The sequence below is a fragment of the Thamnophis sirtalis genome, unplaced genomic scaffold, assembly GCF_051295495.1.
Source record: "Thamnophis sirtalis isolate CommonGarterSnake01/CBP01778 unplaced genomic scaffold, rThaSir2_p1.2 scaffold_5, whole genome shotgun sequence".
NCBI lineage: Eukaryota > Metazoa > Chordata > Lepidosauria > Squamata > Natricidae > Thamnophis > Thamnophis sirtalis.
Window position 1 is genome coordinate 90,104,392 of NW_028261385.1, and position 16,353 is coordinate 90,120,744.

Here is a 16,353-nt window from a genome sequence, read left to right on the forward strand (position 1 = left end):
TCTCTGGATGTGGCATTACCAAAATCTCCTAAAGGTCTAGCTTTCAAATAAAAAACTTTATTCTTTAGCTGCTAAAAAAAAAATTCTTTCCCATCTTCAACCATGAGACTTTCTGATCTCAGTATCATTGCTATTTCCAAAAACGTATGCCATGTGCTACACCCCACAACTGCTCTTCATTTAAGATGCTATTCCTAATAAGTATCCATGATAGGTGGGCTCTTATTCCTAGCTCTATTTATTCATACACACACACACACACACACACACACACACACACACACACACACACACACACACACCGAGTCCCTGGAAATTAATTGATATATGCTAAGAATCTTATCCTGGTGCCTTGCTGAGTCTATAACTCTTTTCTTGGAAAATCCACACGGGTAATTTCTTGTATGTTTTGCACCCAGCACACTATTAGTCAATTACTACATTCACACCAGAGTAAATATAGACCATTTAATTCAGCTTGCAAAAAGTGTGACCAGTGTGCACAAAGCCCTAAGCAAAAGAAAACCAAAAGTCTAACAGCATGTGAAAATTTAAATCCGTTTTCTGCCTCTTTCTCTTTCCCTCAGTATATAGGAGACTTTAAAATTTTGTCCTTTCACTTGAGGAAAAGATGTTTGGATCTTCTTTATCATCATCATCACACAGCCACAGATAAGGAGGTAACCCCCTCCATCTATTTTGGTGACCAGCAAGGTTTGTGCCATATTTGTGTTGCTGCCTGAGGAGGATTCCAGCTCCACTGGATTAAGTCCTAACTCGCTGTATTATTGGAGGGACTGAAGGCAATCAGGTCACACAAAGATTTAGGAAAGATCAGTTTGGACAAGGCTGAAGAATGTCTCACAAAAACAACATTGAAAGGAAGACGTTATTTCAGGGGGGGAAAAAACAGCTTTGGAAGAGAAAGGCTAGCAGCCTGTAACTTGGAGGACCAGGTTCACTGTCCTGTCAGTGAAGCTATGCAATCAGTTTAAGGTATTCTCCCTAGAGGAAAATTTACAGTCCTTCAGAGAAGGTGTTTCATCCAGTGTCCCAGTAAGAAGAGAAGTCAGACTGCTATGGAGAGAAGGAATGCAATACAGTTTGGAGTTGCATCAACCAAGTGTCAAGGTAACAGGAAGTACCAGTCTTACATTGCACTGGACAGCCGCACACCTGGAATACTATACCCTACAGTACAATAAAATCATAATACAAAAAAGGACAATGAGGAACAGGAAAGCATGCAAAGAAGAATGATAAAGAAGGAAAGGGGCATGAAAGCCAAATCTTATCAAGAATGGTTAAAGGAACTTGGTATGTTTGGTCTAAAGAGCCTTGGTAGATTTAGTCTAAAGGCAGCGCAATGGCTAGAATGCAGTATTACAGGCTAATTCTGCCCGCTGCCAGCAGTTTGATTCTTACCAGCTCAGGAGGTTGACTCAGCCTTCCACCTTTCCGAGGGCGTTAAAATGAAGACCCAGATTGTTGGGGGCGATATGCTGATCCTGTAAATCGTTTAGAGAGGGCTGTAAAGCACTGTGAAGTGGTATATATGTCCACATACTAAGTGCTATTGCTAAAGAAGAGAAGGCTGAAAGGAGATATGACAGCAATCTTCCAATACATGAAGGGATGTCAAAAATCAGAAGATTTATTTTCTGTAGCATCCAAGGGTAAGATAAGAACCAGTGGGTAGAAACCTGGGAAAGCTTTACAGAGGGAAATCCAAACTTGAAGTAAGGAAGAATTTTCTGACTGTGAGCACAATTAAAGAGTGGAACAGCCTGCCACATCATATCAAGGGTGATAATCATTTGTCTGGGATAAGAGGAGGAATCCTGTTCTGGGAATGGGGGTTGAATTAGAAGACTACCAAAGTCATTTCCAACCCTATTACTGTATGAAATATTGCTTGAGACTTATTTAAACATCAGCAAGTATCAAAGCTGTTTGGTGGCAAACTGGGATAAATGGCAAGCAAAAGCAGGGAGAAAAAGACAAGAATTATTCTAGAATAATTAGGAGTTGGATGGTACAAATGGACTAAAATAAAGACTTTGTATTATTTATATAGCTATCTATATCTACACTTCCAGAGTTCCTGCTGAACAATCCCAGAGCCTTTGGTTAAGGCAGCAAAATAGAGATGGGAATTAGGATACCAGGTGATACCTCTTCTATTCTGCACTATGAAAGAAACAATTTGATCCTTAGAGATGATGTACCTAACATATAAATGTTAGATATTATATCAGCATCCACAGAGATCCAGAACTAGTTGAGGTATCTGACTCCATTTTTAATTTTTAATGGGAGCAAATAGCTAATCATAGGACTGCAAACATATAGGCACAAGTATTCCCACAGTGACTGTCAAACTTTTAGAATTTGAATTTGAAGGAAGAATTATTACTTAAAGATGAGTAGTGAAGTAGCTCACTGCCAGCTTTGATAAACTAGTTTTGCACTGTTTCAGAGACAACTCTATACACTCTAATTTAGTAGATATGGCAGAGAATTACGTACACTACTTTTCCCTCAATTTTTATGTGCTGCAATTTCTCGCATTGCATTGCCTTTGGTAATCTGGATTAAAAATGGCAAGACTTGAACCTCTGAAAGGTACCAGTGAGGAAATTCTATACCTTTCTCAAATCACTTTCAAGCATTTCAAAGATTCCTAATCATCAGAGGAAAGATTATGGTGCATGAATTGGGTATTGGTCCAATCACTAACAGGCCAAGCACATCATGTCTCTGTGCAGTTTATCACTAAATGTGACTGTGAAGTGTTTTGGTCTTAAACACAGAAAGGGTTTTGGGAGTGACTGGGTGGGTATGCACATAGTCTGCAAACTTAAACACAATGTTCCTTTACTCAGGATCATGCTGACAGCCACAACATCCTGGATGTAGGTGGTTTAAATGGAGATGAGCATCTGCCTGCTCAAAAGCACTTAAAAAAAACTTTGAATCTGTAGCAGTGCATAGCCCAACACTGATCTGTGTTAGTTAAGAGTTAAAAGAGTTTCCTGAAGTTTGTCTTGCCCTTCAATAAGAGCTTTCAAAGGGCACCACCTGGCTGACTTGGAAAATAAATAAATAAAAGTATTTTAATCTATTCTCTTTTGATTAATGTCTACATCAGCCTCCTCCAACCAGGCTTCGGGATTATAGAAATCAAGTCCAACATATCTGGAGGTTAACAATTAGGGAAGGGTGTTCTTTAAACAAGCATTCAACGCTGCTTTTCCTATTAAAACGTGATCTGGTCTTTTAAAAAGTCTAGCACAGGTGGCTGCAATCTCCGAAGAAGAACATAATTCCCCCATGGTGACAAGAAGTTTTATTGCCGAAACACATGGCTTGTCTCAACGTCTGTGATCCTGCATAAGCAATATTACCCCAGCTGCTTCAAGAAATACCAATGGAAGGGGCAGAAGCAGCAACTGTGCTGGGAGGCCAGCACCGCACCATTTTGTGCACTCCACAATCCCTCAGATAGAATGGCATGAGGGGAGGGGGGAAATTAGTTGCTGCCTTCAAAATAAGACTACATGAGGGAAAATACCATTCAAAGAAGGTATGTTTCCAAGGAAAAACTAGAAAATGCCCAGAGATTCCAAATGTTGTCTCAGCAGCTCTAGGCTGAAATACAACAACTGGCTGTTATTTCCAACAATTTCCAGCGACTTTATTTTGACACCTGTTCCTCCTACAGACACAGATTGCATAAAAATACACAGGGGAAAGTTAGCTGTACTGCATAGCCTCAAACTGTGGGGGTAGGTTTATGCCCAATAACCAGATTGCAGAATACAAGGCATCAGTGGTACAAGTGCTCCACTATGCCTAGGTATACATGTAGTCTAATCCATTAGACATCTCCCTCTGCTTCAACAGACAAGCTCAGAGGAAGGATTTTCTAAAAATCTATCCTGCAGGCACTGACCAGGCTAAAATATCCAGAATTTCAAACTGTCATATTAGAAACAATTTGTTTAAAAGAGAAAGATTTGTAGAATAAAAGGTGATTAGAAACATCTAAAACTCCCCCAACAATAGGCTTCACAAATAGCAGCCAGCTTTTTGAGAAGAATCTTTGTTTTAAGCTGCCATCTATTCTTTTTCATATAAGGTATTGGACTGTAAACCTGGGATGTCCTGCTTGCAAATTAGTTGCGCTACCATGGATCGTGATCTTATTCAAGATGCATCTGACTTTCAGCAGTGTCCAAATCAGTAAATACAAACTAGTTACATCTATAGATAAATATATAAATTCATATTAGGGCTGTAAAATTCCAGACAATCACTAGATGGAAGCAAAGAGATATAGAAAACTGTTGGTTGCCCAATATTCCGTAACTCAGATATGATAGTCCTGGATTAATCTGTTCTACAATGTACCTATATACAATATTTCACAGTATATACAGTATCACTATACAGTTCTTTTGCATATAATCTCAAATTTTCAACTGTTAATTTATAGATGTAGATTATGTCCAACCTTGACTGTATGGACTGCATATACCCCTTGAATAGCTCTGCAGTTTTAGGCACACCTGCACACATACACACACACACCATTACACAACCATAGAGCTCAAGTACTACCATAATTAAGCACACAAAAGCTGCCTCCGTGGTTGCATAGCTGGGAAAAGAACCATTTAAGCAATGCAGTGAACACACCCAAATCCACATCCGTTCCAATTCAAGGGATATGTTGTGAATTGCTAAACCGGCAGCCAAATTCTGGTGCCTGCTGTATATGCCCTCCCCCTTCCATCATCCGTTCTGCTCCATCCTTTTCAATAACATGGTATTTTACACACACACAGAAGAGAGACTCGGTAAGGATTTGATTAGCTGGAGCAGACAGACTCCGGCAACGCAGGCTGCTTCATGTCGGAACAGGTTCTTCCCAGCTACCCAAATGTGTGATTTGCATGTCTAAAAACATACAGCTCTGGTCAATCCAGGATCAGCCCTTACCTTGAAATGCTGCAGCTGAAGAATCTGGTCCTCGAGCTGTTGTCTCTTCCCTTCTATTTCCGTCTGCCTTTTCCTTTTTTCCTTAGCAAAGACAAAAAAGCAGCAGAAGAGAAATTGTCTGTCACTAGAGAAGCAAAGCTTTCAAACGTGTGTTTTTCATATGAGTGGATGTGCAAGCCGAGCCCTTTGGTTAGAGGAGCCACCTGATCCACCCTTGCCAGCTTGTCACCTACCTCACACAAGCAGCATCTTCACAAAAATAGCATGTCAGCTAAGGACCAATGTCTTGTTCACTCAGGAGGAGAAAGATGGGTCTTCTCAAGTTCAGCTATGGGAATGGCAACGAAGAGCAGAGTCCCCAGGGGAAGAGGGGAGGGACAGCAGGCACAAAGCTTAACAACCAAGTTAAAGGCACAAATCCTAACCCTTGTGCCTTGCATCTCCTACAAAATGTAACATGCATGCAAAGCAAAGAAGGACCAGTAATAGTGTAGAGATACAGACGAGGTAAAATCAGGGTAAGGGCAAGATTAACTTACAGGGCATTCTATCCCTGGACCAATTATTATCTCAGTTTGAATAATTTGGGAAGGATAAGATTTGGCTTCCCATAAAGCCAGAATCTTCCGCATTGCCTTTATTCATCTATTTTCTTCTGTTCTTCTCCTTCAATCTATACTTAAATGCAACACAAACATTCCCCAACAGCTTATTTTTCCTGCCATGATCCCACAGTGTTGTCTGGGCTCCCAGTCCATGTGCAAGACGTATTTCAGTCTTTCTTAGATATCCTTACACCCAGTCGTAAGGAGCATTTTCCTCTTTTAATCAACAGTATGGTGGCAACAACAAGGTGAGTAACATCTGTTGTATTTTATTACTCATTATCTTAAAGGGAAAAAATGGGTGCCAAGCCAAGGATGGTATCAGAGAAGTGCCTATTGTGTCAATGGGTGCATATTAACAGAATAACAGAGTTGGAAGGGACCTTGGAGGTCTTCTAGTCCAAACCCCCACCCCCTGTTCAGCCAGGAAACCCTATATCATTTAAAACAAATAGTTATCCAACATCTTCTTAAAAACCTCCAACCTGTTGGAGCACTCACAACTTCTGGAGGAAAGTTGTTCCACTGAATAATTGTTCTAACTCTCAGTAAATTCTTCCTTAGTTCTGGTTGCTTCTCTCCTTGATTAGTTTATTAACTAATCAATATTAACAGCTGCTGCTGCTTGGTCAACCTATTCTCCTGCTATTCCACTACAGATAGTCCTCAACTTACAACCACAATTGAGCCCAAAATGTATGTTGCTAAGTGAGACATTTGTTAAGTGAGTTTTGCCCTATTTTACGAATTTTCTTGCCCCATTTGCTAAGTAAATCACTGCAGCTGTTAAATTAGTAATATGGTTGTTAAGTAAATCTTGTTTCCCCATTGACTTTGCTTGTAAGAAGATTGCAAAGTTTATCAACATGATTCTGGAACACTTCAACTGTCATAAATATGAGTCAGTTGTTAAGCATCCGAATGTAAATCGTGTGACCATGGAGATGCTGCAACAGCCATAAGTGTGAAAAATGGTCATAAGTCCCTTTTTCCAGTGGAATTGTAACTTGGAATGGTCACTAAGTGAACTGTGTAAGTTGAGGACTACCTGTATTGCCTCCCAAAAGAGCTTCATGCAACATCATCAAGCCACTGGTTTCTCAGAAATATACAATCACAAAAAACCCTGCTCAGCCAGTAGTATTATACCTACAACTTTTACCAGTTTAGTGCAAGGCAGAAACTGCAAATTATGGAAATGCCAGTGCGTCGAACCCCCAATAATATAAAGAGGTCTAGAAGATGGCATCTGTTGCCTACATAAAGAAAAGAGAAATCCTAAGTATGGTGCTGCCTGTGACTCAGTTCCCTTTGTGATTTTGATTTACATGGAGGGTTTTTTTTTTACATTTTCATTCAGTGTGGATTACAAGAGAAGGGGGTGGAGGAGGAAGAGAAAGAACAGCAGAGAAAGAAACTTGGAGGTGATGGACAGAGCCCTGCAGCCCGATTCATCCCAGCTGCAGCAATGTGACTGATGGGTATTTCTTCCAGTGCGTAATGACATGCAGAAGAGGGAGGACTGCCAAGCCAGAAGAATCAACCAATCATTTTGTTTATCATGCACAATCAGGGCAGCATCATTGGCAATAATTCAGAACTTGCCCGGGGGAAGATAGGAAAGGGATTGGCAATGGGGACAGCAGATTTTATGCTGAGATAGTTTTTTGCTGACTGCCCCTATTCTTGATCTACAAGCATAATGACAGGTTAGCAGGACTGGATAAAGGGGACAGAATAGTTGTGCCAAGTGATATACTAGTAAAGCAGATGAATCACTTCCAATTTTAGTTTATCTTAGGAGGAGGAGGAAAGGGATTTTTTTGGGGGGGGGGATTTAAAACTGATGTGATGGTATGAGGGACACAGGGACTCAAGAACCATCTTTCCAGCTTTATCTACCTCATCCACCAGAGCAGGGAGGCAGGATAAGATATAGTTCCCTTCTCTTAAGGAGGTCTATCTTTGGGACCAAGAAGAAGGGCTTCTCCCTGGTGGCTTCCTTCCTGTGGAACATAATCACCGCAGAGATAAGATTGGCCTCCACCTTAATGTTCTTTCAAAAGCCCCTGAAGACATGGTTTTGCCAGTGGGTCTGGGGAGCCCAGGATGATACACAACCCATCAAATGATTGCCAGAGGGGTGGAGGTTTATAGGGTTTTGAATTTGGGATTTTATTTCTGTAAGCCACCTGGAGTCACCACAAGCAAGTATATACATTTTCTTAATAAATAATTATTGAATAATGATTGGCTGAAACATCTCTGCTTGCTTATTGATTGTCAATTCTGATTGGCTGTCAGTTCTTAGTAGAGGCTGCAAATTAATCACACAGTAGCATCCAGGTAATTAAATGGGTAACTACCGGTTAGTTAAAACAATTTAATTCCAAAAACAGAAAACTTGGGCAACTAAATAGTCAATCATGTGGAAGTGATTAGGGAGACCCAAGCTCAACTCTCAAAACAACCACAAATTTCACGATGTCCTTGGACCAGTCACTATTGTTCAGCCCAACTAAAGTACAAAATAAAAAAGGAGTAAGTTGCAGGAGAGATTGCATAATTTTATTACCATGTCCCCCAAAATGTAGAAGCAGAGAAAGTAGGATTTTATCATGGGATTCTTTACTGAAAAAATCCCACTATCATGGAATCTTTTACTGAGAAAATGGCAGTTGGACTTACCTGAACTGCATGTTTCGACGAGAAGTGTGGGAGGAGTAACCATTGGGTATTAACCTAATCTTGATTGCCTATTGGAGATTGAGGAAATCTTTGGAAGCCACACCTCCTGCTGGTCCGGTGGCTAGCCACTTTAACCGAACATCTGAACGGTATCTGAAAGGAAGCAAAAAGAAACAGCCAATACCAATTCTTCCTAGCTGTTGCTTGAACCTGGCTCAGGCCCTGCTTCACGGCGAAGGTCGCCATAACGGGCGGGAAGTGACTCCTCCCACACTTCTCGTCGAAACATGCAGTTCAGGTAAGTCCAACTGCCAGTTTCCGAAGAGAAAGTGTGGGAGGAGTAACCATTGGGACATACCAAAGTTAGTTGTCCTGGGAGGGAATGGACGGGCCTGAGCCCCCTTGCGTGTCTAGGACGCCCTGAAGGACCCTCCTGCCGAAGGCAGCGTCCGCCGAGGTGTAGGCGTCCAATCTATAGTGTCTAATGAAGGGAGACGGGGAGGCCCAGGCGGCCGCTCGACGAATCTCTTCTAGGGGAGCCTGGGAAGACCAGGCGGCTGAGGTGGCAGCACTTCTAGTGGAGTGTGCTGTGATACCCTGTGGGACCTGGAGACCCCGAGCCTGATAGGCCTGAGATATGGCCGCTCTGATCCATCTGCTGATGGTGGCCGAGGAGACCTTAGCCCCACGGGTGGAAGGTTGGAAGGACACGAAGAGGGCCTCTGATCGTCGAAAGGGAGCCGTGCGTTTCAGGTAGATGCGTAGGGCTCTTCTAACATCTAACTTATGCCAGGATTTCTCCCTCTCCCCGGAGGGATGGGGACAGAAATCCGGAAGGATGATCTCTAACCCTCTGTGGAAGGGGGAGTTGATCTTGGGCATGAAAGAAGGGTCGAGTCTGAGGACGACCCTGTTCTCTAGGAAGGTGCAGAGGTCTGCTCTGCTGGAAAGGGCATTGATCTCTGAGACCCTTCTAGCTGAAGTGATGGCTACCAGAAAAACGACCTTAAGGGTCAGGAGCTGGAGGGAAACCTCCTTCAGAGGCTCAAACGGAGCCTCCGTTAGAGCCTGGAGGACTGTGGGAAGATCCCAGGAGGGGAATCGATGGACCGCTGAGGGTTTCAAATTCACCGCCCCTTTGAGAAAACGCCTGAGAACCGGGTGTTGAGATAGGGGGGGAGCGTTCACCCCCCCTAGGACTGCGGAAAGAGCGGAGACCTGACGCCTAAGGGTGCTGGTGGCGAGGCCCTTCTGGTGACCCTCCTGGAGGAAGTCCAGAACCTGAGGAACCGAGGCAGTCGTAGGACAGATGTCTTTACCCCGGCACCAGTCTGAGAAGGCCACCCACAAGGCATTGTAGATGCGGGTGGTGGATTGTCTCCGGGATGCCTCTACCACCTTGATGACCTCCTCGGAGAACTGAGCCTGTCTCAGTTGTTCCCGCTCAAGCGCCAGACGGTCAGATGGAGCCACTCCGGGTCTGGGTGCTCTAGGGATCCCTGGTGAAGCGTCACCTCCCCTGCTGGTATCCTCCAGGGAGGAGCTGTGGACAGGTCCACCAGATCTGCCAGCCAGGGGCGGCGCGGCCAAAAGGGAGCCACCATTATCAGATCTGCCCTCTCCGCTACCACCCTCCTCAGAACCCCGGGGATGAGGGGAAGGGGGGGAAAGGCGTAGAGAAGACCTGGTGGCCAGCTGCAGCGTAGGGCGTCCGTGTCCATGGCTCCCGGGGTCGGGAACCTCGAGACGAACTTTGGTAGCTGGGCGTTGTGCGGTGTCGCAAACAGGTCCACCGTCGGATGGCCGAACCTCTCACAGATCCTGTGGAAGATCGAGGGATGGAGTTGCCACTCTCCGTTGTCGATCGTCTCTCTGCTTAGCCAATCTGCCTGATGGTTCTCTGTTCCGGAGATGTGCTCCGCCTTGATGGACGCCAGGTGTTTCTCCACCCAGTGACCCAGGCGCAGCGCCTCATCGCGGAGAGCCTTGGAGTGGGTGCCTCCCTGTCTGTTCACGTGTGCCTTGGCCGCTACGTTGTCTGTCAGGACTAGGATGTGTTGACCTCTGACCATGTCCTTGAAGTGCCGGAGGGCCAGGTGGATGGCCCTGAGCTCCAACCAGTTGATGTTGTGCTTTAGATCTGTTGGAGTCCACCGACCTTGGGCGATCTGGTTCTCCAGGTGGGCCCCCCAGCCAAAGAGGCTTGCGTCGGTGGTGAGCGTCATTCTTGGTGGATCTCTGAAGAGGCAGCCTCTGTTTAGAGCTGGGGACAGCCACCAGTGGAAAGATAGCAGCACTTGGGGTGATACTCGGATCTTGAAGGTCGCGTCGCTTGTCCCGGACTTCTGATGTGGTAGCAGGAACCACTGGAGCTCCCTGGCATGCAGTCGGGCCCAGGGGATGATCCCTATGCACGAGATGAACTTTCCCAGGAGCCTGGAAAGAAGAACTACAGGGACAGAGCGTGACTTGTGAACCTCATGAATCATCTTAACGATGCTGTCCTTCCGATCCTGAGAGAGGAACACCTCCCCCGCTACAGAGTCGATAATGGACCCTAGGTGAAGCAGCCTGGTGGAGGGCACGAGGTGGCTCTTCTCCAGGTTAATGGAGAACCCCAGGGATCTGAGAGTGTCGATGGTAGTATTCAGATCCCTTGCAGCTGAAGCAGAGGACCTGGCCAGGACGAGTATGTCGTCAAGGTAACAAAATAAACGGACAGGGAGGGAACGTAGGTGACCAGCAGCTGCAGCTAGCACCTTGGTGAAAGTCCTGGGGGCTGAGGCCAACCCAAAGGGCAGGGCTCTGTATTGGAAATGGTCCCCCTCATGGGAGAACCTCAGAAACTTACGGTGTTCCGGGGCGATCCTGATATGCAGGTATGCCTCTGTAAGGTCGATGGAGGCAAGGAAGTCGTCCGGCCGGATGCCCTCCAGGATGGATCTTAGAGAAGCCATTTTGAATTTACGGTATACCACCCTGGAGTTGAGTAACTTAAGGTCCAGGATGGCTCTCCAACCCCCCGAGCTTTTGGGCACTAGGAAGAGGTTTGAATAAAATCCTGACCCTTTTTCCCCCTCTGGGACCCTCTCGATGGCCCTGATGTCGAGGAGATGTTTAATGGCCTTGGCCTTAAGGGCCCTCTTGTTTGGGTCTGAGGAGGAGGAGAAGGTGCGGAACCTACTGGGAGGAAGGGAGCGGGACTCCAGGCGAAGCCTGAGCCTTACCGTCTGGAGAACCCACTCATCCGATGTGATACGCTCCCAGGCATCCGCAAACATGGAGAGGCGACCGCCGATGGGGTGATCCGGGGGCGGATCACTTGAATCTGCGGAAGGGACGACCGCCTCCTCCACAAAAGGGCCGCTTCCCCTGGTGTTGGCCCCTGAATCTGTTCTGAAATTGTCTATCCCACTGCCTCTGAAATCTGGGGTTTTGGTACCTCTGGCCTTGGCTGTCTCCTTCAGGTGGTCTGTAGGAGGTCCTCCTAGGGTACGGTGCATGGCGGAAATCCGACCGCTTGTTCGTTGACAGGAGGATCTTCCGCTTGTTTTTATCCTCCACAAGGAGAGGCTCCAGCGCCGTCCCGAATAACTTGTCCCCGGTGTAATCCGCGCCGGTTAGGTGCCACTTCATTCGGGATTCCGCCTGCCAGTGACGTAGCCAGAGTAGTCGCCTAGAAGCAACTGAAGAAGACATAGCACGCGACGCATACTTTACTGCGTCCAAGGTGGCGTCCGCCGAGAACTGCGTTGCCGCAAGCATCTTGGAGATGTCCTGCAGGAGTCGCACTTCAGAGGCTGGGGTCCTATCCCTCAGTTGCTCCAGCCACAGGACCGTGGACCTATTAAAAAAGGAGGCAGAGGCGGCCGCTCTGATAGCCCAGGTGATGGCCTGGAACGTCTTGCGCAGAACAATGTCTGCTCTCTTATCCTCAGGCTTGAGGCAATTAGCGGTGTCTCCTGCTACGACCGTTGAGGAAGATGCCAAGGTTGCCACCGGGTTATCCACTTCCGGAACCTGCAAGGCTTGGGCAAAGGCTTGGTTAAGATTATAAAACCTTCTTTCATTCCCCCCTGGGATTGGAAAAGACCCTGGCTTTACCCACTGAGATTTGAGCACCTCCATAAACATATCTGGGGTGGGGATTTCTTCCTTAGCTACGGGGGGCCTATGGAAGGGCCCTTTCTTCTTCTTGCTTTTGCCCTTGCCCGAGGACTCAGCTGCGGGTTGGGGATCCGAGGGTGGATCCAGATCAGCTGTGGCTACTGCCTTGCGTAAAAGGGAGCTGAACAAGGAGGGGGGGAAAAGGCCCGCTACGGTGGAATCCTCCTCCCCCTGGGGGACCTCATCCTCCGAAAACCCCACATCCTTTAGTTCCCCTTCCTCGAGGTCGGATGCCTCACTAGCCGTGGATGGGGAGGGAGACCTGGCTTCCCTTGCAGCCGAGGTGCTAGGGCGATCGCTCAGCCCTCTGGGGGGATCCTGGGGGGCCCTGCTCCTGGGAGCCTGTGGCTGCTGAGTTAAGCTAGAAGCCATAACCTGGGCCAACGCTCTGGCAAACATGTCTTGAAAGCTGCTGGTTAGATCAGGCAGCTGAGGCTGAAGCTCTGGTGGTTGGGAATATTCCCTGGGTTCAGGGGATAGAGGTGCTAGGCGAGGCCGGGCTGGGCTGGCTGCTCTGCGGCCAAAGGGATCCGCTCTCGAATCCAGTAGGGGAGCAGGGGAGAGAGGAGGAGAAAGAGAGCTGTGCCTTCTCAGAGATCCCCCTGGAGAGGCTGGGGATGGAGATCTGCGTACAGCCCGGGCAGAGGCCCTGCGTGGGGAGCGAGATCTGGGGGGGGAAGGGCTGATGGTTGCCCTGTAGTCCCTGGCCGAGGCCTTGGTTGCTCTGGTTTCCCTCCTGGGGGATGGATTCCTGGGTGCCCTGGCTTTGTCCCTCCTAGATGGGGATTTGCCTCTGGGAGCAGGGGAAATCGCTCTAGAGGCCCCTTCCTCTGGATCCGCACCCCCCGGGGCTCTGGGCCTAGAGTTTTTGCTCCTAGTCGCCTCTGCCATTACTCACGGTTTGTTGCTCACCCACGTGCTCCTTCTGCAGCCGGCTGAAATAAATTCCCTTCCTAGGGATAGGCTCCACCTCTCTCTGATTGCTTGCAGGCTCTGCTGCTGCCGGCAGGCAAGGCCCTGAATTTCCCCCCGGATCACCGGCGGGGCAGAGCAGAAAGGAAGCTTCTTCCGGCTTCCTACGGCCTTGTGAGTGCTTTCAGTGTCGGAACACTGTTTACACACTCCCACGTGCTCCTAAAATGGCGACAATCCAAAATGGAGGCAGCTGGTGCCGTCTGGAGTCTCCTTCCTTCCTCTGGTGGAAGCCTCTTTGCAATCCTGGAAGGGTTCTGGGTTCTCCGGCTTCCCTGGGCTCCTCCAATCTTTGTCTGTAAGTTTTTCTGTGATCCAGGCCCTTCCTGGGGCCTCCACCCCCTTTGGGAAAAACGGGTGGCCCTGCAGGCCTCTAATCGCACTCTGGCAAGCCGAGGCTTGATGAGCAGCTGGAGCACAGCAGAAGGCAGGTGAGGTCAATTTAAATTGAAATCCCTTGCTGAGGCTTTTCTTGAGAGTAAAAAAACTCCTGAATCTCGGATGGAAAGGAGAGCAGGAAAATCGCTCCAATTAGGCCGAGATTGAGGTTAAAGTGGGTAGCCACCGGACCAGCAGGAGGTGTGGCTTCCAAAGATTTCCTCAATCTCCAATAGGCAATCAAGATTAGGTTAATACCCAATGGTTACTCCTCCCACACTTTCTCTTCGGAAACTAGGATTTTATCATGGGATTTCCATAACACTAACTTAAAAAGTAGCTATGATCTTGGCAGCCACAGGCAAATCAAGTCGCTAACTAGATCAGAAATCACAAATCACAGCAAGCCAGCCAAATTCAAAATGCTAAAGATTTGGGAGGGGAAGGAGATGTATTTACACCTATCTATGATGAAATGTAGGTTTGACATAGAGGAGGAGGACTGCTAAGCCATTAGATAAAAGATACTTGAATTCTGGGAAAGCAGAAGATGTAAGAAAGAAACTCAAAACAATTCACCTTTGATTTTGTAAAAAAAATAAGTCGAAGTGGAGAGGCTTTGACTGGCTTTCAAGATTCAGCCTCATTATACTAAAGTATGTTTCAAGTCTTTATGCGCTTGTTTTCTGATCTTGCCTACCTTAAAGGACTCACAGTCATGGACAACCTGATGAGGTATGATTCATTGAGGATGGCCATGGCAGCAGTACATTGTATAAATGTGTTTTTTAATTCTGCCCACTGCCAGCAGTTTGATCCTAACCAGCTCAAGATTGACTCAGTCTCCCATCCTTCTGAGGTCGGTAAAATGAGAACCCAGATTGCTGGGGACAATATGCTGACTCTGTAAACCACTTAAAGAGGGTTGTAAAGCACTGTAAACCGTTATATAAGTCTAAGTGCTAAGTGCTATTGCTATTACACTGAATGGAACAGGAACAAGTACTTATCAACAGTTGCACATTCTTAGTTATAGTATTTAGCTCTGTTTTGGAGAAAATCTTTAATTGTTTTGCTGAGCACTATTATTTAGTTCTGTTATAGTTACTATCTTCCAATTTCTGTGCATTGTGAACACATCTACAAAATGAGTTGGTCATGAAATTCATGCAATATTATGTGTACCAAAAATGGAAAAAAGACTGTTGTGTAGGACTACCTTCCCTCTGATGTTATTTTTTGTGTGAAGTTTAACATTTTCATTATAGTCTTTCTGTAAGTAGGCTTTTCTCTTTACTTTCATTGTTGTTGTTTTGTATGCTTTTTAACACATATTATTTCTACAGTATTTCATATTTCAACTGCTGATTATAGACTCCTTCAAGATTTGCAATAATGGGAAGTGATATACAAAGATATTAAATAGCTATCATGACATCCACAACAGCTTAATCTTCTTCCAAAACACCAATCAACTCCTTGGCTCTGTATATGATTCTGAGCTGGCTGTAAGAAACTCCCTGCACTTGGAAGGAAAGGAACCATCTGTTCCTATTGCCAGATTTCAGTTTTCTGTCATTCTGAGAATATTATATTCCTTTTCTCATATGATAGTTAGTAAGATTAAGCATTCTCCTGTCACTAAAACCGCATTTACATTCAGGCTAGATTGCTATTACTTTCATGGATATGTGGAAAAAGGTCTAATACTACAGCACTGGATCAGGTATACAGTATGTTTCCCAAAATCCCAGTTTCATGGTGAGGATTATTGTGTTAATACTTATGTTCAGGCATGAAATTCTCTTGCTTACACTACCAGTTTGGAACCAGGGAGTGTGTGCATGCGCAGAGCATCTGTGATGATGTCTGGGCAAGTGGACAGAGCCTCCAACATTACCACTACTGGTTCGCCTGAACCGTGGTAAACTGGCAGAATACCACCTCTGCTTCTGTTCATATTCCGGTGGAGACACAAAAGCCCACAGTGACTGCTGGTCGAGCCGAGGTGGCACAGTGGTTAAATGCAGCACTGCAGGCTACTTCAGCTGACTGCAGTTCTGCAGTTCGGCTGTTCAAATCTCACCGGCTCAGGGTTGACTCAGCCTTTCATCCTTCCGAGGTGGGTAAAATGAGGACCCAGACTGTGGGGGTGATATGCTGACTCTGTAAACCGCTTAGAGAGGGCTGAAAGCCCTATGAAGCGGTATATAAGTCTAACTGCTATTGCTATTGCTGGTGTATTTTTATTGGATAGCAGATAGTATTATATAGCTATAAATGTATATCATGTATATGGCATTTTGTATACATAGAAAGCAGTGACATGCGGTAAGGTTTATGGCTGGTGAGGCAGCAATTTTTTTAGACTTGTGGACTTCAACTCCTAGAATTCCACAGCCAGGCATGCTCAGTTCCAATTTAAAGCGACTGCATTTGTTTTTCTTCTTTGCTAAATAAGTTTCCTTCTTTCTTTTTCTTTTTCTTCTCTTTTCCCCTCCTTCCTCCCTCTCTCCCTCCCCCCACCTCTCAAACACAC

The 16,353-nt window shown here is 46.1% G+C and overlaps 1 protein-coding gene across 5 annotated transcripts in view; it reads right to left on the bottom strand.

Annotated features, from left to right (window-relative positions):
- PALM2AKAP2 (PALM2 and AKAP2 fusion) overlaps positions 1-16,353 on the bottom strand; it is a 323,435-nt gene that overhangs the window by 274,521 nt on the left and 32,561 nt on the right. For 4 of the 5 annotated variants that reach the window (XM_087716190.1, XM_087716185.1, XM_087716186.1 and 1 more), the window contains exon 2: positions 5,005-5,085. The exons of the other annotated variant lie outside the window; for it this stretch is intronic. In XM_087716190.1, the coding sequence (XP_087572316.1) occupies positions 5,005-5,085 (81 nt within the window). The remainder of the gene's footprint in view (positions 1-5,004; positions 5,086-16,353) is intronic. 5 annotated transcript variants of the gene reach the window in all.